Source organism: Lipophrys pholis (genome assembly GCF_963383615.2).
Source record: "Lipophrys pholis genome assembly, chromosome: 3".
In the NCBI taxonomy this organism is placed as follows: domain Eukaryota; kingdom Metazoa; phylum Chordata; class Actinopteri; order Blenniiformes; family Blenniidae; genus Lipophrys; species Lipophrys pholis.
Genome location: NC_137627.1, coordinates 215,565 through 242,906, shown reverse-complemented (window position 1 = coordinate 242,906; position 27,342 = coordinate 215,565). Strand labels below are relative to the sequence as shown.

Below are 27,342 nucleotides of genomic sequence, written 5' to 3'. Positions count from 1 at the left end.
AAACCTGCTTTTCACTGCAAGTCCTCTGTGGAAAACCTGCTTTTTACTGCAAGTCTACTCAGGAAAACCTGCTTTTCACTGCAAGTCCTCTGTGGAAAACCTGCTTTTTACTGCAAGTCTACTCAGGAAAACCTGCTTTTTACTGCAAGTCCTCTGTGGAAAACCTGCTTTTTACTGCAAGTTCTCTGTGGAAAACCTGCTTTTTACTGCAAGTTCTCTGTGGAAAACCTGCTTTTTACTGCAAGTCTACTCAGGAAAACCTGCTTTTTACTGCAAGTCTACTCAGGAAAACCTGCTTTTTACTGCAAGTCCTCTGTGGAAAACCTGCTTTTTATTGCAAGTTCTCTGTGGAAAACCTGCTTTTTACTGCAAGTTCTCTGTGGAAAACCTGCTTTTTACTGCAAGTTCTCTGTGGAAAACCTGCTTTTTACTGCAAGTCCTCTGTGGAAAACCTGCTTTTTACTGCAAGTCTACTCAGGAAAACCTGCTTTTTACTGCAAGTCCTCTGTGGAAAACCTGCTTTTTACTGCAAGTCCTCTGTGGAAAACCTGCTTTTTACTGCAAGTTCTCTGTGGAAAACCTGCTTTTTACTGCAAGTTCTCTGTGGAAAACCTGCTTTTTACTGCAAGTCTACTCAGGAAAACCTGCTTTTTACTGCAAGTCTACTCAGGAAAACCTGCTTTTTACTGCAAGTCCTCTGTGGAAAACCTGCTTTTTATTGCAAGTTCTCTGTGGAAAACCTGCTTTTTACTGCAAGTTCTCTGTGGAAAACCTGCTTTTTACTGCAAGTTCTCTCAGGAAAACCTGCTTTTTACTGCAAGTTCTCTGTGGAAAACCTGCTTTTTACTGCAAGTTCTCTGTGGAAAACCTGCTTTTTACTGCAAGTCTACTCAGGAAAACCTGCTTTTCACTGCAAGTCCTCTGTGGAAAACCTGCTTTTTACTGCAAGTCTACTCAGGAAAACCTGCTTTTTACTGCAAGTCCTCTGTGGAAAACCTGCTTTTTACTGCAAGTTCTCTGTGGAAAACCTGCTTTTTACTGCAAGTCCTCTGTGGAAAACCTGCTTTTTACTGCAAGTTCTCTGTGGAAAACCTGCTTTTTACTGCAAGTCTACTCAGGAAAACCTGCTTTTCACTGCAAGTCCTCTGTGGAAAACCTGCTTTTTACTGCAAGTCTACTCAGGAAAACCTGCTTTTTACTGCAAGTCCTCTGTGGAAAACCTGCTTTTTACTGCAAGTTCTCTGTGGAAAACCTGCTTTTTACTGCAAGTCCTCTGTGGAAAACCTGCTTTTTACTGCAAGTTCTCTGTGGAAAACCTGCTTTTTACTGCAAGTCTACTCAGGAAAACCTGCTTTTTACTGCAAGTCCTCTGTGGAAAACCTGCTTTTTACTGCAAGTCTACTCAGGAAAACCTGCTTTTCACTGCAAGTCCTCTGTGGAAAACCTGCTTTTTACTGCAAGTTCTCTGTGGAAAACCTGCTTTTTACTGCAAGTCTACTCAGGAAAACCTGCTTTTTACTGCAAGTTCTCTGTGGAAAACCTGCTTTTTACTGCAAGTTCTCTCTGGAAAACCTGCTTTTTACTGCAGATCTACTTAAAAAAACCTGCTTTTTACTGCAAGTCCTCTCAGAAAAACCTGCTTTTTACTGCAGGTCTACTTAGAAAAACCTGCTTTTATTTATTTATTTATTTTTTTGCTACACATTCTCAGAAATACTCTGTTGTCCAGAGTCTTTGAGTTGTCTGGTCCACGTATTAGTGGTTAATGACTGTTTAATGATGACATTACTTTACCTCACCGTTACCTACTGAGTGCTTTCATGTAAACCCTGAGGCCCAATATCACAAATATATTGTTCTTTATGGCTCAGGCAGCTTTCATTTTAAAACCACGTTGACTTTTGACAACACATGACATAGTATTCTAACATACAATGCCTGTTTAAGTTGATTTTAGTCCTTTGTGAACCAGAGTCATGAATTGATTTACTTTGAGAACAAAACATCTGTTGTGAAATACACCTGTGTTTCCAATGTTTACTGGGGTTGTCACACATTGAAATACTGTAAAGAGGTCCTCTGCCCTTCACATAGTGCTGTGTGGTGTAAGTACTGCTCAGCCTTGGTATGCTGAATATGAAAACAAGCTCCTCTGAAGTGTGTGTCAGTCCTGTCCAGTGTGTGTTTCCAGGTTGTGTGAGGCTTGATCACATCAGGTCAGTCACCAGCTGTGTTTCTAATAGTCCTGAAATCACTTCATGACTCAGTCAGAGGAACAAAGTCAATGTATAATCCATGAAGTGATGACTGCTGCGCTACGTTAGTTACCTCTGCACACGTCATTATTCTGGACATCGCTCTGTGGAGATGTCTGTTTTCACATTTTTTATCCTTCCAGTAGCTGTGTTTGAATATATGAAACCCACAACTGCCTTCACCGCTTGTTTTAGGGACTTTTTCCACCAAATATTGACAATCAAGATCATAAAAGGTCCTGTTAAGTACATCTTCAGGTCCTGTACGTCACATTAGAGCTTCAGAGTAAAGTGCAGCAGCAGAATGTGGGTCAGTGGGGAGCCCTTTTTTTCAGGATGTTTTTTCTTTTGATTTAAATGGATTTCTCTTACATTATATTGTGTTTTTCCACTGCATGAGCAATCTCCAAAGCCCCAAACACTTAATCACATTCACCCATTCACGCCACTAATTCACACTTGCAGGCTGCTCAATTCAACCAGTTGGTTCAGTGTCTTGCTCAGGGACACGTGAGCTACATTTTCAACCCACAAACAGTGCAGGGATGGAACGGAGCGGTACGCAGCAGTATGGCAAAGTGTAACCAGAGCCAAATCTGGTGCGTTTCCTCTGCAGAGGACGATTAAAGTACCATTAAAATGTAGGCGGGGTTTAGATATGTGACAGCAATCTCAGCCGGGGGCGGTTGATCTGGACCTTATGAATCCTCTGTTGTTGTTGTTTACATACTCCACTTTGCACTAGTTGTTTAGTTAACTTTTATTTTGCAGCCACAGAGCTGCAGCTGCAACTTCCGTGTTGGTTCAGAGAGAGCGAAAGCTGGTATGCTCCGGTGCCGTGGCGGCGTGTCCGGCGACGTGTCCGGCGACGAGACACCCGCAACTTCCGTGTTGGTTCCGAGATAGCGAACGTTGCCCTGGTGAAGTGACACCAGAACGCACTATTTTAGTTCCATGTGGACAATGTGGGGGTCTGCGTGACGTCATCATCTCATAATAAACTAGTTCTATCTTTAAAAGCTCAGAAACACTTTATTAATCCCCGGAGAAATTCTTGAGCAAGGCAGCACCAACACAGTGTTTCCAGCTCGAACACAACACAAATGATTGGGACTATTTTCAGGGAGTTTAGCGTGGAGTAGGACGCAGCTTCACAGAGGTGTGAATCGCCTGCTGACAGCCTGGAGGAGCTGCTGCTCATTGTTCTGATGCTGCTGTCAGTGCTGGTCTCCTCGTGGAGCTGGAGTTTTAAAGGGGACATATCATTCTAAATCCACTTTTTTAGCCCTTAAATGCATTTTGTTGTATATTTAGAGTGTTTAGAAGTACAGAAAAGTTCAAAGTAGTCTCTTCAGGTGCTCCGTTGATATCTTTATATTCTGTTTTGGTCATATTTTGCGATCCGTTTCTATTTTTCTATTCTCTATTACGTTTTTTGAACAATGACGTCACAGTATTCTCAGCGGAACTGCCAAATTAGGACATCGACATTTCGAGCAATCCGCCATTTTTGTTTCTCGCTGCGATTATGTAGTCCAACCGAAGTTACGAGAGGATAAGTGGAAATGTTCGGTTGTTGGATGTAGTAACCCACAAGCTTCGTTACACCGTCTCCCAGCATCAGAACCTTTTCCAAGTGCCTGGTTGAGTTTTATTTTTCACAGAAATGTACCCACATCTGTGGGTAAGGTCATTTTTGTGTGCGCGAATCACTTTAAGGACGACTGCTTCAGCAACCTCCGCCAGTATAAAGAAGGATTTGCCGAAAGACTTGGTCTGATTGAGCGGTCAGTTCCTTCTATCTATGGAGACGACGAACAGAGCACTTCGGTAAGCTGTATATAACGCTAAAAAGTGTGATGATAAGACGTCCCTGTCATTGTTTTGTTAGCATTAGCAGTTGCACCGTCTTCACATGTTAGCGCTGTGTGCTCGTTTTAGATTAGAATGTAACTTCTGTGTTAAATAGTCGTTGTAATACAGGCAGTATTGTAGTAGTGGGCATGGATGGAGAAGTTAGTGTAAATATAGTAACACACCATTGCGTTACATCCATATGAAGACGTTGTTCTGTAGGTGCATCATCGTCATTTTCATCTGGCTCCGCCGGGTCCGACTCTGGCTCCAACATGTATGGCTGGATGGACAAATCTTCCGTTGTTGACATTTTGTAAATAATGTGTGAATATAAAGTTTCTGCGCCGCTAGATAATTGTATCTGTTCTATCAAACTACCAAGATGGCCGAACAGGGTGGAGTTGAACCGAGTGTCACCTCTGCAACCTGGAGAGGAGGCGGGGTATGAAGAGACCGCCCCAAAACCAGTTGCTCTCAGAAGCACATCAGAAAAGGGGTAGAAAAGGGGCCTGTGGAGCTCTAATAATGAGGAATTCAGACCCAAGCATTGCAGTTCCGCTTTATATAGACCACAACTGTATGATTTATATGTAAAAAGGAAGGATTTAAAAGCATGATATGTCTCCTTTAAAACGCTGACGTCTGTTTGCAAAGCGACTGGCTCGCTGTACAACTGCTTTGCTAACATCCACGTTGCTGTGTTGCTTTGCTAACATCCACGTTGCTGCGTTGCTTTGCTAACATCTACATTGCTGTGTTGCTTTGCTAACATCCACGTTGCTGCGTTGCTTTGCTAACATCCACGTTGCTGTGTTGCTTTGCTAACATCCATGTTGCTGTGTTGCTTTGCTAACATCCAGGTTGCTGTGTTGCTTTGCTAACATCCATGTTGCTGTGTTGCTTTGCTAACATCTACATTGCTGTGTTGCTTTGCTAACATCCACGTTGCTGTGTTGCTTTGCTAACATCCACGTTGCTGCGTTGCTTTGCTAACATCCATGTTGCTGTGTTGCTTTGCTAACATCTACATTGCTGTGTTGCTTTGCTAACATCCACGTTGCTGTGTTGCTTTGCTAACATCCACGTTGCTGTGTTGCTTTGTGGTGTTTTGAGTGTAAAATCCGTCCAATCAGCAACATGTTGCCATGAAAAGTTGGATAGCACAGTGCTACTTCCCTAGCCTGCTCGCTGGCTGCAAACTGTGGACTGGATTTCCTGACTCGTTCCTCCTGGTCTCATTGAGACCCGCCTCCCTTCAGGAAATCCAGTCCACAGTTTGCAGCCAGCGAGCAGAGCAGCAGCAGGGAAACACTGGGGATCATTTCAGCACCATGAAGCAGACCAGGATCATGAAGCAGACCAGGATCATGGATCAGACCAGGATCATGGATCAGAAATCTCCACAGGTTGGATCGGAACTTTCTGATCTGTGAATTACATTGGAACCCGATCCCGGATCGGATCGGCTCCATCCCTAAAAACCACTAACCCGTTCGGTCAAGGTGGGCAGATGATTCACCTGCCCGGGCAAAGCTTTTACCAGCCCTGGACGTTCGGACAGTCCTTAATGTCCAGCCCATTAAATGGGCATCATATCTTTCGCTATGAACTCCGAGTTATTTCCACCTGTCGTTTCGAATTCTGTTCATAAGGAGTAATTCTGCTGCTCTGCTCGCTCACTCACGACGTATATGTGGGCAGATGACACCCGCAAGACACGCAAGACACGCAAGACACGCAAGTTGTCACGTGACCAGATCACGTGAGCAGATCACGTGAGCGGTCAAATCGCAGCCCTTGCTATTAGAAAATCCTGTTTTATCATAACGAGATATTATCGCAAATGCAATTAATCATTCAGCTGCTCAAGATGATCATCAGACTTCTTCGGTGTGTTTCCAGCGTCTTTATTCACGTCAAACCACACAGCAAAATATCCCGACCAACATTTTAGATGATATTTTCAGTGGTTTGGAGCGTCCATGAAACCTGCAGATTAAAGTTGCTGCTATTTTAGCTCATTAAAAATACAAACCGCAACTGGCTTGTGACTGAGTCTCCATTCAAACGGATGCAGGACACTCTCGCTCTCTGTCCCTGTCCCTGTCTCTGTCTCTGTCTCTGTGTCTCTGTCTCTGTCTCTCTCTGACTCTGTCTCTCTCTCTCTCTCTCTCTCTCTCTGTCTCTTGCTCTGCCCCTCTCTCTCTCTCTCTCTCTCTCCCTCTCTGTCTCTCTCTTTCTCTTCCTCTCTTTCTCTCTCTCTGTATCTCTCTCTCTCTCTCTCTCTCTCTGTCTCTTGCTCTGCCTCTCTCTCTCTCCCTCTCTCCGTCTCTCCGTCTCTCTGTCTCTCTCTTTCTCTTCCTCTCTTTCTCTCTCTCTGTATCTCTCTCTCTCTCTCTCTCTCTGTCTCTTGCTCTGCCTCTCTCTCTCTCCCTCTCTCCCTCTCTGTCTCTCTCTTTCTCTTCCTCTCTTTCTCTCTCTCTGTATCTCTCTCTCTCTCTCTCTCTCTCTGTCTCTTGCTCTGCCTCTCTCTCTCTCCCTCTCTCCGTCTCTCCGTCTCTCTGTCTCTCTCTTTCTCTTCCTCTCTTTCTCTCTCTCTGTATCTCTCTCTCTCTCTCTCTCTCTCTGTCTCTTGCTCTGCCTCTCTCTCTCTCCCTCTCTCCGTCTCTCCGTCTCTCTCTTTCTCTGTCTCTCTCTCTCTCTCTCTCTCTTTCTCTGTCTCTCTCCCTCTTTCTCTTTCTCTGCCTCTCTCTCTCTGTCTCTTGCTCTGCCTCTCTCTCTCTCCCTCTCTCCCTCTCTCCGTCTCTCTGTCTCTCTCTCTCTCTCTCTCTTTCTCTGTCTCTCTCCCTCTTTCTCTTTCTCTGCCTCTCTCTCTCTGTCTATCGCTCTGTCTCTGTGTCTCTGTCTCTGTCTCTGTGGACATACTAAGACAGTCAGTGGGTAGTGAACAGTGTACACTGGTGGCAGTGTGTGTGTTGTATTGCTTGGATTGGAGGAGGCTGAGCTCTGATGTTTTCAGGCTTCATGTCATCAGGTCTGTAGTCGCTCTGACGGCACGTTTCAGGAGTTTTCCTCGCCGCAGACTGCTTGACTCTGTCCCACGGTTACTGTCCAGCAGTATAAAGTAACTCTTTGTACTCCTATCTCAAAAGAGAACATGTAGAGTGGAAAATGAAAAGAAAGGTGAATGTTGATAAAGTAACAGTACGGTGTGTACTTGCACTGGATGTTCTAAAGTAAGAAGTGTCCTTGGAAAAGATGTTTCTTCTGATTTTGTGTTTTTCTTGTCTGATAGTTTGAAACATTTAATTCCAATGCCACAGCAGATACTTCCCTTTCAGCCACGTGGCTGCAGGCTCACCCTGCCACTCATACACATGTTTTTTATAGAAGCCAACTAGGACTGGACCATTTTGGAAAATAATCTAATTGTGATTTTATTTCCTCAATATTACGATTGAATATTTGATTATTTTTCTAAGGTTCTCTTCTCATGTATTTTTCAACAAACACAATCAATAAATCAATAAGTATTATAATAAACTATCAGATTTATTCTACATAAATTGTTCTTTCTTATAGGCGAGGCTTATGTTAAGATAGTCACATGAAGCATGTATTACTATGATAGACAGTTTACTTATCTTCTACTTCAATTACAGTAGTAAACTTACTAAGTACTGTGACTTGCAGTCTAGTAAGCGTTCACCACAACAAGCCAAGCGCTGGTCCATTGTAAACCAGGCTGGGTCACTATACTAATGCTGCGCTGGACATTAAGGGTTTGGAGCGGTTTGCTCATCGACATTTCAGGAGGGAAGCACCGATCCACGTTGTTTCACTTCTGATCCGATCCCGAAACTTAAATTTGTATATCTGCCGATACGACTCTGATAGCAGAGCTGTTTGCTTTAATATTAATATTATCATTATTGTTGATTTTATATGAGGCTGTAATAAACTCCTCTCTACAGTAATATGAATTGTACAAATATATTCATGTATTCTCTCAAAAGAGGTCAGAAAAGGAAGCAGTACAAAGTATTTTAGTTCCATGTGGACAATGTGGGGGTCTGCGTGACGTCATCATCTCATAATAAACTAGTTCTATCTTTAAAAGCTCAGAAACACTTTATTAATCCCCGGGGAAATTCTTGAGCAAGGCAGCACCAACAGCAGTGTTTCCAGCTCGAACACAACACAAATGATTGGGACTATTTTCAGGGAGTTTAGCGTGGAGTAGGACGCAGCTTCACAGAGGTGTGAATCGCCTGCTGACAGCCTGGAGGAGCTGCTGCTCATTGTTCTGATGCCGCGGTCAGTGCTGGTCTCCTCGTGGAGCTGGAGTTTTAAAACGCTGACGTCTGTTTGCAAAGCGACCGGCTCGCTGTACAACTGCTTTGCTAACATCCACGTTGCTGTGTTGCTTTGCTAACATCCACGTTGCTGCGTTGCTTTGCTAACATCCACGTTGCTGTGTTGCTTTGTGGTGTTGTGAGACTAAAATCCCATCAAACAGCAACATGTTGCCATGAAAAGTTGGATAGCACAGTGCTACTTCCCTAGCCTGCTCGCTGGCTGCAAACTGTGGACTGGATTTCCTGCCTCATTCCTCCTGGTCTCATTGAGACCCGCCTCCCTTCAGGAAATCCAGTCCACAGTTTGCAGCCAGCGAGCAGAGCAGCAGCAGGGAAACACTGGGGATCATTTCAGCACCATGAAGCAGACCAGGATCATGGATCAGACCAGGATCATGGATCAGGAACCTCTGCAGGTTGGAGCAGAACTTTTGGCTCCATCCCTAAAAACCACTAGCCCGTTCAGTCAAGGTGGGCAGATGACATGTGCAGGACGCGCAAGTCGTCACGTGAGCAGTCAAATCGCAGCCCTTGCGATTAGAAAATCTCGTTTTATCATATCTTGATATTATCGCAAATGCAATTAATCGTTCAGCCCTAGAAGCCACTCTTCTTTTTGGCTCAGTTTAGATTTGCAAAATCATTTTATGTCTAACTTGTTTTGTTATTGAAAGGAAAAAGAAATGCACCTAATCCTGTTGGATGTTTGAAGGGAAATGCTCTTGTCTGAAGAATAAAGTAACTCAGGCCCCGTTTACACAATGATTTCAAGTGAAAACTCAAAACTTTTGTTGTGTTTTGGGGTCTAACTAATTTGATAAGACATCTAAAAAGTAACCATGCGGCGGAGTACGCTCAGGGGCCGTCCACACCAGGAAACCGGTTAACCTAAACCAGCTGTTTCTGGCCTATCATCCACATGAGGCCTGTTTAGGAGCCCGGAGACGGGTTTTTTGAACACAGGTACCAGAGTGGGTGAATTCTAAAATCCCGGCTCGTGCAAAGACGATCATCCGTGGAAAAAAGATGACGTAATTGCCCCCCCTCTTCCCCCCACCGTGGTCCACAACGTCACCTAATAACCACAACAATCACAGACTACAAGTTCCGGTCGAGCTGCAGAAGGGTTAGACCATAGACCTATAAAACTAGAGTTATATATAGTGGTTTATGTGTTAATGTGCAAGAGTCTACTTCTAAATGTCTATGTGGTCTGTCTTCTTCTGTGTTTTTATTGTATTTGGTGAGTCACAGCGCCCCTAAAGGCCTGGCATGTGTACTACATGCCCTGAAGCCTCGTGTTGAGCCGTGTTCATAGTGAGGTGAGGACGGAGTTTTTTGGGAGAAGGACAGGGAGAACAAAGATTGTTTTTTCGTCGTGTGGCTGTACCCTCAGTTTACAACAACAACTAAAGAAAAAGCCACACCGAAGCAGCAAACGCTCGACTTAAAAAAAAAGGATAAGTACCCACAGGGGAGCGATATGGCGAAAAAAATAACCCAGAAAGTTCCTCTAGTTTGAAGGGAGACGAAATGTTTTTTGCTGATCCTCTGGCAGGCTAGTGGGCTCAGACTGTAGCGCTGGATGCAGTGAATCCCCACCTCATATCTCACATGTTATTAGATTTCAGCCAGTGATCAGTTAAATAGGCACACCTGTGACTTTTAATGGTCCCAAAAATACACTTCCAGTTCAGTGCATTCTGATGACAGGCCAGACATCAGCACCTTTTCTTTGTTTTCACTCCTTTATCTCAGTCAGGTGGGCTAAACATACGGCCTGGGGGCCAGAGCTGGTCCACCAGTCCGGCCTGAACGAGGGCCTTGCAAGATGAGAAGTGACTGGGATTTAGTTCTGCTATTTCACTTTTTTTTGTTCTTTTTTACATTTTTTATTTTGTGAGAGCAAAATACAACCATGCTTACTTTCAGACATTTTTTCTTTCTTACACGTACTTCTGCCACTCACAGTTGATTGTTTTTCTACAAAATAAGAATTAAAATACTGAAAATCAAACAAACTGATGGTCAGTTACAAAAAAGTAAATCAGAAGCGAAAGGTCTATCCAGGATTTCTTTTTTCTTTTTTTTTAGATAAAGTACAAGTGGTACAAGACTAATTGTTAGGCCCCATATAATATCTAGCAATAAAACACAAGAACAACATTATACAATCTGTATTTCCGTTTGTAGGAAACTCTCATATCTAACCCACTTGGTCCAAAGTTTAGTAAATACGTGAATCTGAAGGTGAAGGGAGAAGGTAATCCTTTCAATAAGATAAATGTCATCTACTATGTTTATCCAGTCCTGTGTTCTGGGTGAGTCAGGAAGCAACCAATGCCTTTTAATGGCTTTTTTACCAGCAGTTATCAGAATACGAAATATATATCCATCAGCTTGTTCAACCTGTAAATGTAAATTTCCCCAAAATAATGTTGTAAACTGCATTGGGAGGTTGGTGCTATTTCAGTTTCATGTAGCAGAGATTACATTGTGGATCCCTGAACAGGACTGATGTTGTGTCTCCTGGACTAAAATGAGTTTGACCCTTTCTGAGTGTGGGCTGAACAATAAAGCGTTAATAGTCGGTGAGTGTCCAGGCTGGTCCTAACCGATGCTTCTGTTCTGTGTTTCAGCTTTACCAGCAGGGCCGACTCTGCCAGCTGGGCGGGGAGTTCTGCGAGCTGGAGGTGTTTGCTAAAGTGCTGCGGGCCTCGGATAAAAGGTGAGACGTTGACCTCTGTGTGAAACCTCTGGAACAACATCTGTCTGTGAAGATGGTGCTCAGTGTCTGAGGACCGCTGCTCTGGTGGCTTTTACACCGCAACAAGTTCAAGTGGAAACTCAAACCTTTCCTTGTGTTTTTGGCATCTGTTTCCACAACATCGGTGGTCAGTCACTGAAAACGACTTTCTGAAAGTTTTCTAAAAGGCTCCGGGTACATTGTTGTGTAAACGTGTGACGACGAGACTTTCTGGAAACTCTCAGGCTCTGTCTCTGTGTAGATGGCGGAATTGCTGCTACTGTGCATGAGCACCCCGGCCATAGTAAATAGCTGTTCTGCACATGCCCAGTAGATGGACAATAACAACAATGGTGACGTCCAGAGTGTCATGACTGCTGGTCCACATTAGATTAGGTAAAGAATAGATAAACCTTTGTTCGTCCCACAAGTGAGATATTTCAATGTTGCAGCAGCATAGTGGACAGTCCCGCACACTTACTAGTGGACCCACTAGTAAGTGTGCCTGACTGGTGGGGGAAATGTCATTCTTGAAGCTTGCTGGAAGCTCTTGAAGACCTGTCACCCAAAAAGCTTGTGGATTTTTTCTCCAGTTCCCTGAGAGACTGTCATCATCACTGTGTTTAAAAATCTGATCAGCTCAGAAGAGGCTTCAGATTCTGTCTCTGTCTGACGCAGGTTATACCTTCAGCTTCCTCAAGGTCCCTGAGACTCACAAACAACAAGAAGAAAAGTTGGGCTGTGACGTCAGCCAGCCAAATTCTGGTTCATAGGGACAGTTCTTACTCAGACAAGAAGCTGTTAAACTCACAGGCCACGCCCCCTCACAACAGGCCATGCCCCCGCACAGCAGGCCACGCCCCCCACAGCAGGCACACTTCTTTGAAGCTGCAGTATTAACTTTTCAACTGCACAGCTTAGTTCTTGCTTCAAATGTTTTCTGAAACACATTTTGCTGAACCGTTTCATTAATAAAAGAGAGAGTTTGTGCCCGAGCCACCATGTTGGTCTACTGCAGGAGCTGACAGCCCTGAGTGACGTGTTCATCAGGTAAACTCTGACACCTTGCTACATGCTAACGTGCTTCAGGGTTCACACAGTAGCAGACTACATGATTAAAATATGACTGACAGTCATTAGCGAGCTGGAACGTGTGTGTGCTGCACATCATAGGACATATTGTTGGTCAAGACCCTGGAGGGTCGACCATCCTTCTTGTTTTAATGGAGGATGAAGGGGCCTTCACTGGGCAGTCAGTAGGAGAAGCACAGGACTCTGCTAACAGCCTCAAGTCATACATATATTTACTGCCCCTCTACCTCTCCTGCAGCGTCCGCACCAACATACCCCGATAGCATGTTAAAGAAAACAGAAACATGCCTCATTCCCACTTAAAAGTGCTGAACTAGAATCAAAAGACCCCTGAGATGATATTGCTTTCCAAAGCGATGAATCATCTGTCTCAACTCCTTTTCAGGGGTTTTATTTGTCATATTGAGTTTGATGGAACAAACTCTGATGCCAGCTCCTCTTCAGACGTCCTGCTTCAGCTTTCTGCTTTAGCTGCTTTAGATTACTGTTACTGTTCTAGATTACTGTTACCTAAAATGTTCAGAGAGACAAAGGCATTTGCAGCCTGCACTCTTTCCTTGATGCATGTGGTCAGACAAACGGTTCAGGAGTGTCTCTGTTAGCCTCCTGCTCTTTTTCCTGCTCAGTGGAACTTTGTGGCTGCTTCACATCTTCTTTTACATCTTAGCACAACAAATTAAGTAATGTTTCAGTTGAATAAGAGCCACTGGACATCATGAGCTCTGTGTGCTGTAAGGTTTCTTCCTGAGGAGGGAGATTTATTCAGTTTATTGATAACAATGTATTCCAGCATGAGTGGATTGTTACAGAAGGTTCGACTTTACAGGCTTTATTATAAAATATTCACAACAGTAACAAAGTTTTCAGTCTTCCTCCTCGTGTTGACTTGACCTTGATTGCGGGCGACCCCGGTCCAAAGGTTCTTCAGTCAGCCATATTGAAAAATCTGCTTGCATCTTCTTGTCACAGTTTTCTAAATCCAGTGGCTCAGGTCTCGTTTATGCGCATTGCTTCAGGAATGTATGTGTATAGACTCTTTTTTTAACGACAGGTAAATGCAGGACATTTTTTTTACCTGGCTGACATGTTGCGGCTGCATCTGCTGCATCAGCCTTCCTCACAGGTGACGCTCTGAGGAAGGTTGCAGACGCAGCCGAAACGTGTCAGCTGGGTAAAAAAATTCCCTGCATTTACCTATCGTAAAGAAAAGAGTCTATACCTATATATTTAGAATAAGAAACTATCATTTTTACACAACAACATTCTGAAAACAATATCTTACCATGGAAACACCAGAAATGCAGAAAATGGTGTAGTTTCCATGTTGGGCCACTCGGGGGTGCTGTTTGTTTTTGTGATGAAAGCACACACATGCAGCAGTGAACAATCCGCTATAAGCATTAGCAACAGGAGAACACGGACACAAGGCCTGTGACCAGGACAAACTTAGCTGGACAATAAGACCAAAGTAACCACAAATGTTATAATATATCATAGTAATGCAAGTATACTCTTTCAAATGCAATAAACTTTAATTTTGAATTTTTACCATTGTAATTGGAATGTCAGGAACTTTTAAATTGAAATAAATAAAACAGACAAAAAACTGCACTTGAACAAAAATCACAATAAAATACACCCAGTCTCTGTTAAGAAAAAACCCACCCGAGTATAAAACCACACACACCCTAAACAGTAAATAATAATATTGGAATAATAAGAAAAGAAACTCCCAGCTGGGAAAATTTGGTCAGGTGATGCATGCAGGATTGTTACGTTGCTTTGTTGCTCAAGGTTATGGTTATGAAAACCACCAAGCTCAAAGGGAACTTCAGTGATGTCTGTATTAAAAACAAAATCTCTCTATAAATATTCTGATCAAGCTCATTGTCTGTGAGACAAGGATGGACTTCTGCTCTAGAAAGCTTTGAATGGTCTCGGCCTAAATCATCTCAGATTGACTCACTGTTCCTACAGTCAGAAGAAACAAGGTGAAGCAGCTTTTAGTTCCTACCTCCTCACCTGTGGAACAAACTTCCCGAACACCTGACGACTGCTGACACACTCACTTCTTTTAAATCAGGACTTAAAACAATCCTAGATGTACAGGATGTAGAATAAACAATAGACTTTACTTACTTTACTAAATTTATCTCAATAAATCTTAGCTTATTTATTCTACTTTTTATGCTGTTTTTAAAACTTTTATGCTTTAATTTCTTTAAAGCTTTAATGTATTTCTTTTATTAATATATTTATTATGTCTTTGTAAAGTTTTTCTGTATTTCTTTAATTTCTGTGATATCTTTGTAAAGCAATTACTCTGTGTTTGAATTAGCCTTGCCTTGCCTTGTCTTGCCTTGCCTTGCCTTGCCTTGCCTTGCCTTGCCTTGCCTTGCCTTGCCTTGCCTTGCCTTGCCTTGCCTTGCCTTGGTGCACAGACATGTGTCTGTTTAGCATGTCTGTAACACTGATGATCTGCCCGGCTTCCTCCTCGGTGCAGACACCTCTTGCACCACTGTTTCCAGGCCCTGATGGACCACGGTGTCAAGGTGGCCTCTGTTCTGGCAAACTCCTTCAGCCGCCGCTGTTCCTACATCGCAGAGTCGGACGCCCACGTGAAGGAGAAGGCCATCCAGTTTGGATTTGTGCTGGGTGAGTAGAGAAACAACACTCATGATGGCCTGTGCTGTGATCCGGGCTTCAGCTTGTATCTTGGAGGAGGTTCACTGTTTCTGGGACTTTTCTGGGGTTGCAGGTGGCTTCTTGTCTGATGCCGGCTGGTATGGAGATGCTGAGAAGGTGTTTCTGTCGTGCCTGCAGCTGTGCACGCTCCACAGTGAGATCCTGCACTGCTTCCGCGCTGTGGAGTGCTGCGTCAGGTCAGTGGCCAACATGAACCAACTCTGCGTTTTCATTCTCTCCGTCAAAATGGAGCCAAAGAAGGAGTGAGAGTGTGGCCAGGTGGCAGGATCTTGCAGGAGCTCATAGTTCAGGATGATTGGAGGGAAAGGGAAGTTGCAGAGTCTCCAACGCTCCAACACACAGGAGGGATTACGCTGTGCTCACTGCTCAACAGATAATGGAGATTTATATGTTGTTTCACACTTCATAGGGTGTTAATTTAATGACCACACACAAGAGTGTTATATAATGGTGCTTTTCCACTAGTTCCTCCTCAGCCTTACTCGACTTTACTCTACTCGCTATTGATGCTTTTCCACCAAGTGTTCGTCCCTCTGCCAGGAACTTTCATGGTTCCTCCTTGAGGTTCCCAGCGAGCTGAGGCCAGTAAAACATGTGACGTTGGCAGACGGCAGCTGCTGATTGGCCGACGCGTAACGACACAGATGAGTCAGAGAGCATCTCGTTCACCCGTCATTCCCTAAACCTGATCACAACCAGAACACTTACAACAGAGATGGACCGTGGAGAAGCAACGACGTCCAGACGTTTCTCTGCCTGGTGGCGACCAGAGGATTCAGGAGCTGGATGGAGCGACCCGCTATCAGGAGGTCTCCAAGCCGCAGGGTTTTGGATTAACTGGTTTCCTTATTAACTGGCGACCGGCGTCCTCCAGCGTCTGCTTTTCACGGCAGATGTTAAATATACGACCAGAATCTATAGCTATCCTGGCGAACGCCTTTTAACCGCATTTCCATTCAAGGTAAAAGTATCGTAGCGTTTGTCTTATTTAACATCTCTTGCTGCTAACGGGCACCAGTGAAAGCGAAACATTGGACAGTGAAGCACGATCCTAACGATCCACATTTTTTCGTATTAGAAATATATCAAAATATTTACAATTTATTTTATTATTTGAGCTGATATCCAATGCTTGTTCATCATTTTGGGGTGATTACTTGTGCACAAAAAGCTTTGATGACTCTACCCAAACACTGATGGTACGACATTGTAATGGAAAACGACCGTGGCAAGGCGAGTGGAGGCTGAGTCGGGTGGAGGCTGAGTCGGGTGGAGGCTGAGTCGGGTGGAGGCTGAGTCGGGTGGAGGCTAAGGCGAGTAGGAGCTGGTGGAAAAGCGCCATAAGTGTCTTTCAATTAGGGATTCACCAAGATTCACTGAAAGGACTAGGTGTAACAGTTCCCTAGTATTTGCACCACTACCAGGTCCCAGGGGGTTCTATAGGCTCTAACCACCAGGACACATGGCCAGTCGTGTACCCCAGCGTAACTGGGTGCTTCAGACATTTGTCACAATACACCCTCTGCTGAGGCAGGTTGATCAGACATGGCAGTGTGTCCTGAGTTTAGCCCTTCCCTTTAGCAGCCCAGATGGTGTCACTCCTCCCAGCCGGTGACGGCTCCTTTCAGTGGTGCTGCCAGCTCTTTGATAGCTTCTCTGTGAGCTTGTCCCCTGACTCGGATCTCCCTCAGGGTTTTGTTGAGCTGGCTACAAAGCCCCTAGAGCCCACCTCCACTGGGAGCACCTTTATCTTCCAGCCTCTGTCCTCTGCCTCTGCTGCTAGGTTCCTCCCAGGGTCCTGTCAGATCAGTGATGTAGCCCAGCTGGCAGGAGTTGGACCAGAGGGCCAGGTCTGGCTGAAGGGTGGTCATAGTGATTTGTGAGGGGAAAAATGAGATTCTGGTCCAAGTCCACTTGCATCTGCCAATCCCTGGCTGCATTCAGTGGCTTAAATCAGGGATGGAGGGGTTGGACTTCAGCTTGCCCTCCTCCCGAACAAATGATGGTCGGTGTTGATCGATACCCTCTGGCACTCAACTTAGTCAGCATAACACCTGAGGACCTGGCTGTATCTGCCTTGAGTGAGGCTGGTCTTTCAACCAGCAAGAATATGCTTGAGGGTTTCTGGGGCTGAACACACGGTGCATGCTGGGTCTTTACCAAGCCATAGTAAAGACCACATTTTAAAAGGATTAGTAGAAGTATGGGTACTAACCTTTATCTACTTGCTGATACGGAGTACTCTGTGCTGTATCGGACCTGACAATGGTATCGGTATCGGTGCTTTCCTAATTTCAATACTTTAAAACAGCCTCAGAAACCTCTTCTGTGTGGCAAAATATGCTGAAAAGCACATATTTCACTACTTCTAGTTATTGAACGCTGACAGTTCACTCAAAATTCATATTTCTCATAATCAAGGGATTCAAATATTAATATTTAGGAGTGATATATTCAGACTCCTCTCCTCGAGCTTCATGCCAAGATTTTAAAGAGCTTTCTGTCCAGGAGAAGAAAGCTTCTGCAGGTCTTGGAGACTCGTTTTAAAGCATTTCCCAGTGTTTTCATAATGATTGATACTGAATCTTTTAACCTCAATATCATATTTCCTCTTGACGTTCCTTAACAATACACTGCTGGAAAGGTCACACTGCTCTGAATGTGAGTCTGTAGGTAGTGCAGCATGTTTATTCAAAGTGTAATTAATTAATGTGAACAAAACTTTAAATGACTTACTTCAGGATCTGCAGGTAGCTTTGGCATCGTGCTGTGATCTCTACTTGTATGGTGATCACATTTTATTCAATAGCTCCTCTTAGAGTGTCACTTTGTCAGAGAAGTTCTCATGTTTGATGTCTGAATATGTAAAAAAAATAATAACACAATTTCCATGGTGGTGTAGTTATGGTAACACATGTGGTACAAAAATCTGTTTGTCAGCACTTTTACAGGCTAAAACCTCAAACTGACAAACGCTCACCAATGAATTAGTGATGGAATAAATATCAGGTTTTACGAAGATGCACACAGAAACCTGTGGTTGTGAAAACCTTTCTAAAAGTGTGAAGCATTATTACTGGAGGAAGGAGCAGAACAGCAGTTTTTTGTAAAGTATTAAGGGCTTAAGCTGTGTATTCTCCACCACATGTTGGCGCAGGAGTTCTTGGATCATGTTGTGTAACTTGAGCTTCCGTCCAGCAGTTTTCCTTCCTGCAGTTCTTAAGGTGACCGTTTGACGGTGATCACTGACTCCTCACACTCCCACCACGTTACCGTTTCCTCCCTCTCCTGTCTCCGCAGGCTGCTTCATGTCCGCAACGGCAACTGCAAATACCACCTGGGGGAGGAGACCTTCAAGCTCGCTCAGTCTTACATGGACAAACTAGCCAAACATGGCCACCAGGCCAACAAGGCGGCGCTGTACGGCGAGCTCTGTGCCTTGCTCTTCGCCAAAAGCCACTATGATGAGGTAAGTGTCTTCAATCAGTCTTTATAACACACTGACACAAAAACAACATGGCACAAAGTGTTTAAAGAGTTGAAAGTGAAAACCAATGGGGCGACCGTTGGCTTTTCTTCGACTCTCTAAAGTGCACTTGATGTGATTGGTGAGTCTTTTGGCAGAGAGCAGGTCTCAAGTCGCTGCATGGGGACTTTTCTTTGCTCGCACTGTATTTGGTCCCTGGATGTTTCAGTGAGAGCTGCTGATCAGGCCCCCCTTTACACCACATCGATTTCAAGTGAAAATGAAAACCTTTTGTTGTGTTTTGGGTGTCTGTTGACACGACAAATCCTCAGAGCCACTGAAAATACAACTTTTTGGGAATGGCTCCCAAGGTGGAACCTTTTTTTAACGTTTGGGTTCCGTGTCCATGTAGACGCAGGAAACGCTGGTCCTAGTCCTAGTGTTCCGGGGTGTCATGACTTGGTACTTTAATTGTGAGAGGCACTGTAATAACAATCCAACTTGATACTTTTATTTTGACAGTCACCGTTATAACAATCCAACTTGGTCTGTCCACTAGAATGTCAGCTTTTGTTTTAGTTTCTTTTTGTTTGTTTTTTATACTTATGGGGGATTTATTTTCTGAGCAAAATGAAACGTGAAGAGAAGAAACAGCAGGTGTCACTGTAATAGCTCATACATTCATGGTTTGCAACAGGGTTCCCCAATTCCGGTGTCCTGCAGGTTTTAGCTCCTCCCATCTTCAGCTCACCTCAATCTAATGATGATGTCATCATCAAGCTTGTAAAAAAGCCAAATGACGAGGCCCTTATTGCATTCAGGTGTTGTGCGACATGCAGGACACCAGCCCTCGAGGCCCAGAATTGGGGAACCCTGGTTTACAGTAATGGGTACCGTTGTAGAAATTGTGCTGACTCAGCGATAAGGTCACCTCAGGTGACACACAAACACACAGCCACCTATCAAAAGGCACGAAGTCCCTGGGAGCCTGATCAACTAATTTCTCCAATTTATGCACAAGATGTTTATACAGAATTCCTCTTTCCTTTTCGATTCAATTTCTATTTTCTGTTTACAAATTGTTTTCATTTTCCCCATTTTATTTCAAATCTGGTCCTACCCAGTCTCAAGTTCAGTTAATTAGTTCAATATAGTTTCTAAAATCAGTGAAATGGAAAAGCTATCTATTGGGTGGGTGGTGGGGGTCAGCTTGTAACCATTTATGTGTAATTGTCTTTGTCCAAGCTGCTATAAATGTTTTCAATAAATATTTGTCACTTCCTTTCACTTTGGGAAATGTGTGCTCACAGAGGTAATGTTTAGAGCCCACTGTATTCTGTGTTCTGTGTTTGCCACGTAAACATGAAACCTTTCTGAAACAGAGTTTTCAGCTGAAACTTTGAGTGTAAACAGGAGATGATTGGGCGGCTGCCGCGGCAGGGTTTATTCCACACAGCTTGGGATTCCACCATCAGGGAAACTTTCAGGACCAAAACCATCAGTCCACCCTCTTTCACATCAAATCAAACTTGTTTGGACACATGAAACATTTAACTTTCAAAAATAAAACTGCTGGAAACATGTCCCGCGGTAGGGAGAGCGGGCTGTCTTAAAATCACAAGGTTACAGGTTTGAATCTCCGTCTCTCCCGGCCCATATGACCCTGAGCAAGGCACCGAACCCCAAGTTGTTGTTATGAGAATGTTAGTTTTATCTTATGAGAATAATCCATATAAATTTCTAATTTTGAAAATGAGTAATGTTCCTATGAACCATGCTGATAGCTCTGAGATGATCTCATGCTGTTTGTTTATTTTTTTTCCAATTCCTTTTTTATTGGTGTTTTCATGGTTCACAAAATTCTTCACAGAACATTTTGCCTTTAGGATTCATCTGTACATTACAGTTAAATCTCCACAACACATCCAAACCTGTATAAATAGTACATAAATGATTGGTCCTTCCACCATCTTATAATACCCACTCTAACTAAAATCTTAGCACTAAATAACTACTCTCCCTAGAACAGGGAAACATGGGTGCATACTGATAGTAAGAAATAAATGGAAAACCTTTGATCATGAAGTGAACCTGGCCAGAACATGAACAAACAACCACCCTTTGACATTATATAAGAGATGGCCGCACTGGTTTTATATACTTGATCCATCTTTCCCATCTTTTCAAAAACACATTTTGTTGCAGTCTTTCCATCTTATAAACATCATAAATAATATCAATCCACTCAACCATGTTCTTGCAATGGCCTTCCTGCCGGCTGCACTAAGTATCTGAAACAGATATTTATCCTTAAAGGAGAAGTGATCAGGAGGCAAAGCCCCGAGACACAGAGAAGCAAACTCAAATGGAATGTCTGTCATAAATCTGCAGAATCATTTTAGAACCCTCCATCCAAAAGGCACCAACACTGTCCAGGACCAGAATATGTGGAAATGATTTGCCTCTTGGCTCCAACATGCAGATGAGTTAGTGTAATGGGTTTTTTTTTTTTGCATTGGTGTTAAAAAAAATCTAATACGGTATTTGCAGCAAAACTCTCTCCATAATCTTGAATTTGACATTTTCCATTGAATTCTACACAACCGTTCCCAGTCCTCTGCGGTCAGTTCCAAGTTTCCTTCCCGTTCCCATTTCTGTTTAACATTCAATGAGCTGCATTTCTTTTTTTGGAGGCCCAGATGAAGTTTTGAAATGGTTATTTGGTTTGGGCCTGAAGTGTAAGCCTCTATGAAGACTTTTAATAAAATATTGTCCCATTGGTGTTTTGTAACTTTCCTATTAATTTGCTCAATATAATGACGAGCCTGTAGAAATCTAAAGAAATCACCATTATTCAGATTTTATTCTCTCTTTAAGTCTTGAAAATTGTTCACTTCCCCCTTTTTCAAAAAAGTGCAGTCTGTGGTTAAGCCATTCGTTGTCCTTCAACCTCCCGTCCCAATTTTTAGGCACAAACTCTGGGTCAAATGCACACCATCTCCAAAATGTTGTCGTCTCTCTGAAATGATTTTGAGATACTACTTTCTTCCACCTCAAGCTGTTTAACATGTCCAGTCACGATGCAAGTTGCAGACGATGATGATGAACCCTGTGATTTGTTTCATTTCCCTGGCAGGCTTACAGGTGGTGTATAGAAGCTATGAAGGAAATAACTCCTGGGCTGCCTGTTAAAGTAGTAGTTGATGTCCTGCGACAAGCTTCCAAGGTACCGCCACATCAGCTCTCCATGTCAATCAGGTTTGTTCTGGACACTTGGACAGGCTGTTGTTGACTGACTGTCTTAACTGCAGGCCTGCGTGGTGAAACGAGAGTTTAGGAAAGCTGAACAGCTGATCAAACATGCTGTGTTTCTTGCGAGGTAACCCGCTGGCTTCCATACACGTCACACATCACTGCGTTTGTTGTCCCGGATTCTCTTGTCAGGTTTTGTGTCTTTCAGAGAACATTTTGGACCCAAACATCCCAAGTACTCGGACACCCTGCTAGATTATGGATTTTATCTTTTAAATGTAGACAACATTTGCCAGTCAGTTGCTATTTACCAGGTGAGTGGAGCGATCCCAGCAGAATCCTAGTTATTTTGTCTGCATTGTTGCTGTTGTTGATCTGTTGTGTTTGTGGCTGCTTCTCAGACGGCCCTTGACATTCGACAGTCTGTGTTTGGGGGGAAGAACATCCACGTTGCCACAGCTCATGAAGACCTGGCCTACTCCTCGTACGTGCACCAGTACAGCTCTGGGAAGTTTGACAACGCTCTGTGAGTACCACATGATCCAGCTCATTCCACAGGCTCTCTGCATGTTGGTGGGAAGGTTTCCATCCTCAACACTTTGTCTTATTCCCTCAGATTTCATGCAGAACGTGCCATAGACATCATCACTCACATTCTGCCTGAGGACCATCTTCTGCTGGCCTCGTCCAAGAGAGTCAAAGGTGAGAAACTTCTCAGCACCAAAACAACCAACAGCGCCAGCTTGTGGCCTGGCATGCTAACTACATGGGTTTCAGTGTTTCTGCCATTTCCGTGTAAATGGACATCGTTTTCAAAACCTTGCTGTGTAAACGTGAAACTTTTCTGAAAAGAAAACACAAAAATGATTCATGTTTACTTGAAACGTTGTTCTTATATCTCCCCTCTCTTTAATGTTTACTGGAGATCATCATCAGAGCTTTAAAGTTGATTCTGATCCCCAAATGAATCTGTTATATGCAGAAAATACTACCTTTTCATTAAAAGTATCCGAGAAATGCTAACTGGATGGAAGTATCTCCTGGTATCATACCTCAGCAGAATCAACCTAATCAAGATGAAGTACTTCCACAAATACTATAAGCCACATCAATGCTGTTTGTAAACCGACATACATATGATGTTAAAAAATAACAAAGATAATGTTATTCATAGTAAATAAGCTATTTGCAAGGAGATTTTGTAATACTATTGTGTTTTTCTAAATCTATCATAATAAAAGGGTCCGATGAACAGACTTATGGGAGATTTTGAAAGCCCCCCCCATGGCCTACAACATTTGACTTCTCTAAATTACACATAAATATATAAGAATAGACACTATAGTAGGTCTATGGTGTAGACATGCACATTCTTATAGAGGTCTACTACTATACGTCTATGTATTAGAGCCTTCTGTGTTGAAGAGCCTCAAAAAAGCACCACAACGATATGAAAATGCAGCATTCCTGCAGGATCCCAGACAAAGCGTTCCTCCCACGATGTCACTTCCTCCTTCCTGTCCAGGCTCCGCCCTCCTGGAGAGGGTTAGCTTTTCAACGGCGCAACATTTTAAAAGGGGTAAATGTGTCCATATTCCAGGGGGCATCCGATGAAGGCAATTGTGCCTTTACTGAATTAAATAACATGGAATTTGGTGTCAAAAGCTCTTGAAGCAACATTAGAATACTATGTACTGTCCACTCAAGCCAGATTATCTCGCTGTAGGTGATTGAAGGTTCAGATTTCTTTTGGTTTGACATTGAATCGTGTATATGTAAACTCTTTTCTCCTGTAAACCAGTTGGCTAAAAGCCTGAAACAACTTCCAAACACTGCTAATAACAACCTTTTTATAACTAATGTATTGTTGCCCTGGAAAAGATTCATGAAAGTATTCAATAACACTCACCTTCTTTATCTTATAGCAACACTGATAAAGAACTGACAGTTAAGTTTGTATCTCCTCCTCAATCTTTCTCTCTGTCTAATCTATCCTTTTCTCTCCTCTATCCCCTCACCCTAACCGGTCAGCAGAAAGCCTCTGACTCTGGTTTCTACAAAGGGTTCTTCCTCTTACAGTTTTCCTTTCTACAGTCGCAAATAAATTTGCTGCTCATGTGGATTTGTTGGGTTTTTCTCTTTTCTTTGTTAAAAGCTCCTAGAAATGACTGTGTTGTACTTGGTGCTCTATAAATAAAGTTGAATTGAATTAACTGGAGCTCTCACCACAGTGAGCACGACCACATTTTATAATCTGGCAAAGAGCAGGATGAGAATGAGAACTTTAAAACATTTGAATCACTTAAAATTCAGTCCCACATATCAAATAAAAACTTTGACAAATATTTACAGGTGAGGAATTTTGTGTTCGAAGAACAATTAATCTATTAATTAATCTATTAATTAATTAATTAAAACAACTCCCAATCATTAGCTTTTTATTAGATATGTGCAACAAAAACACTTTCTCTCCAAATTCTATTCTGAGATATCAAGCTTGAAGCTGAGTAAAGTTTTATGGTTAAGAACATCATAGAATACTTTACTCAATATGGAATGGATGAGGTTTAGGGTGACAGTTTGACTGCCTTCCAGAATGTTCAAGAGGAACGTCACCAAGATGTCCTGATGTAAGTCTTGTCTGGGCTCCAGGTTGCATTGTGGGAATGCAAGGAGATCAAACATTATGGAGGCTCAGTTGTTGGTACAGCAGAAGGTCAGCAGGGGGCAGTAGAAGCACTTTGTGGTGCTGGGGAAGGTTCCTGCTTCTCTTCAAGCAGCTGCTCTTAATGTTAGCTCGACAAATATAAAGGTACAGTGAGACGGAGGAACCTCCTTCCTTCTCCGACCTCACAGGGTGTGACTCTGGAAACACTTTGACGTTTTCCTTTTCTGCAGAAATGGAGGAAACCACGGAGACCTTTAGGAGTCCAATATTACCTGGACTTGAATTAGAAATATGATGATTAATTGTAATATTGTAAACAGAGAAGAGATGGCTTATTTCTAACTCCTTTTGATTGTTGAGTTACTCTATATAATACAGGCTACTGCACAGTGTTGTGCATGATTCCTCTGGGCTATTGACATGTTATGGACCATCTTAGTTCCTGTACCACTAATGTTTGTTTGTTAACTTCTCACGCCTTATGTCAGTCTGGGAATGAAACTTAGAGGAAAGTGGAAGAATTTTGATCAACTTCCACATCTAGAGTCTCCTGCTACCTTCACATCTAGAGTCTGCTGCTACCTTCACATCTAGAGTCTGCTGCTACCTTCACATCTAGAGTCTGCTGCTATCTCCTGCTACCTTCACTCTAGAGTCTCCTGCTACCTTCACTATAGAGTCTCCTGCTACCTTCACATCTAGAGTCTCCTGCTACCTTCACATCTAGAGTCTGCTGCTACCTTCACATCTAGAGTCTGCTGCTATCTCCTGCTACCTTCACATCTAGAGTCTGCTGCTACCTTCACATCTAGAGTCTGCTGCTATCTCCTGCTACCTTCACATCTAGAGTCTGCTGCTACCTTCACATCTAGAGTCTCCTGCTACCTTCACATCTAGAGTCTGCTGCTACCTTCACATCTAGAGTCTCCTGCTACCTTCACATCTAGAGTCTGCTGCTACCTTCACATCTAGAGTCTGCTGCTACCTTCACATCTAGAGTCTGCTGCTACCTTCACATCTAGAGTCTGCTGCTACCTTCACATCTAGAGTCTGCTGCTACCTTCACATCTAGAGTCTGCTGCTACCTTCACATCTAGAGTCTGCTGCTATCTTCACATCTAGAGTCTCCTGCTACCTTCACATCTAGAGTCTCCTGCTACCTTCACATCTAGAGTCTCCTGCTACCTTCACATCTAGAGTCTCCTGCTATCTCCTGCTACCTTCACATCTAGAGTCTCCTGCTACCTTCACATCTAGAGTCTCCTGCTATCTCCTGCTACCTTCACTCTAGAGTCTCCTGCTATCTCCTGCTACCTTCACTCTAGAGTCTCCTGCTACCTTCACATCTAGAGTCTGCTGCTACCTTCACATCTAGAGTCTGCTGCTACCTTCACATCTAGAGTCTCCTGCTATCTCCTGCTACCTTCACTCTAGAGTCTCCTGCTATCTCCTGCTACCTTCACTCTAGAGTCTCCTGCTACCTTCACATCTAGAGTCTGCTGCTACCTTCACATCTAGAGTCTGCTGCTACCTTCACATCTAGAGTCTGCTGCTATCTCCTGCTACCTTCACATCTAGAGTCTGCTGCTACCTTCACATCTAGAGTCTGCTGCTACCTTCACATCTAGAGTCTGCTGCTACCTTCACATCTAGAGTCTCCTGCTACCTTCACATCTAGAGTCTGCTGCTACCTTCACATCTAGAGTCTGCTGCTACCTTCACATCTAGAGTCTGCTGCTACCTTCACATCTAGAGTCTGCTGCTACCTTCACATCTAGAGTCTGCTGCTACCTTCACATCTAGAGTCTGCTGCTACCTTCACATCTAGAGTCTGTTGCTATCTTCACATCTAGAGTCTCCTGCTACCTTCACATCTAGAGTCTCCTGCTACCTTCACATCTAGAGTCTCCTGCTATCTCCTGCTACCTTCACATCTAGAGTCTCCTGCTACCTTCACATCTAGAGTCTCCTGCTACCTTCACATCTAGAGTCTGCTGCTATCTCCTGCTACCTTCACTCTAGAGTCTCCTGCTATCTCCTGCTACCTTCACTCTAGAGTCTCCTGCTACCTTCACATCTAGAGTCTGCTGCTACCTTCACATCTAGAGTCTGCTGCTACCTTCACATCTAGAGTCTCCTGCTATCTCCTGCTACCTTCACTCTAGAGTCTCCTGCTACCTTCACATCTAGAGTCTGCTGCTACCTTCACATCTAGAGTCTGCTGCTACCTTCACATCTAGAGTCTGCTGCTACCTTCACATCTAGAGTCTGCTGCTACCTTCACATCTAGAGTCTCCTGCTACCTTCACATCTAGAGTCTCCTGCTACCTTCACATCTAGAGTCTCCTGCTACCTTCACATCTAGAGTCTCCTGCTACCTTCACATCTAGAGTCTCCTGCTACCTTCACATCTAGAGTCTCCTGCTACCTTCACATCTAGAGTCTCCTGCTACCTTCACATCTAGAGTCTGCTGCTACCTTCACATCTAGAGTCTGCTGCTATCTCCTGCTACCTTCACATCTAGAGTCTCCTGCTACCTTCACATCTAGAGTCTCCTGCTACCTTCACATCTAGAGTCTCCTGCTACCTTCACATCTAGAGTCTCCTGCTACCTTCACATCTAGAGTCTCCTGCTACCTTCACATCTAGAGTCTCCTGCTACCTTCACATCTAGAGTCTGCTGCTACCTTCACATCTAGAGTCTGCTGCTACCTTCACATCTAGAGTCTGCTGCTACCTTCACATCTAGAGTCTCCTGCTACCTTCACATCTAGAGTCTCCTGCTACCTTCACATCTAGAGTCTCCTGCTACCTTCACATCTAGAGTCTCCTGCTACCTTCACATCTAGAGTCTGCTGCTATCTCCTGCTACCTTCACATCTAGAGTCGGCTGGCCTCTCTGTAAATCAAAGTGGAGATCTCTCATCCTCTCCCATGGGCA

The 27,342-nt window shown here is 43.6% G+C and overlaps 1 protein-coding gene across 1 annotated transcript in view; it reads left to right on the top strand.

Annotated features, from left to right (window-relative positions):
* The window catches only part of appbp2 (amyloid beta precursor protein (cytoplasmic tail) binding protein 2), a 34,639-nt gene that overhangs the window by 860 nt on the left and 6,437 nt on the right, over window positions 1–27,342 (top strand). The window contains exons 2-10 of the mRNA XM_080459153.1: window positions 11,110–11,198; window positions 14,812–14,963; window positions 15,067–15,190; window positions 18,315–18,483; window positions 21,617–21,706; window positions 21,792–21,859; window positions 21,941–22,046; window positions 22,134–22,258; window positions 22,349–22,434. Of these exons, the coding sequence (XP_080315279.1) occupies window positions 11,110–11,198; window positions 14,812–14,963; window positions 15,067–15,190; window positions 18,315–18,483; window positions 21,617–21,706; window positions 21,792–21,859; window positions 21,941–22,046; window positions 22,134–22,258; window positions 22,349–22,434 (1,009 nt within the window). The remainder of the gene's footprint in view (window positions 1–11,109; window positions 11,199–14,811; window positions 14,964–15,066; window positions 15,191–18,314; window positions 18,484–21,616; window positions 21,707–21,791; window positions 21,860–21,940; window positions 22,047–22,133; window positions 22,259–22,348; window positions 22,435–27,342) is intronic.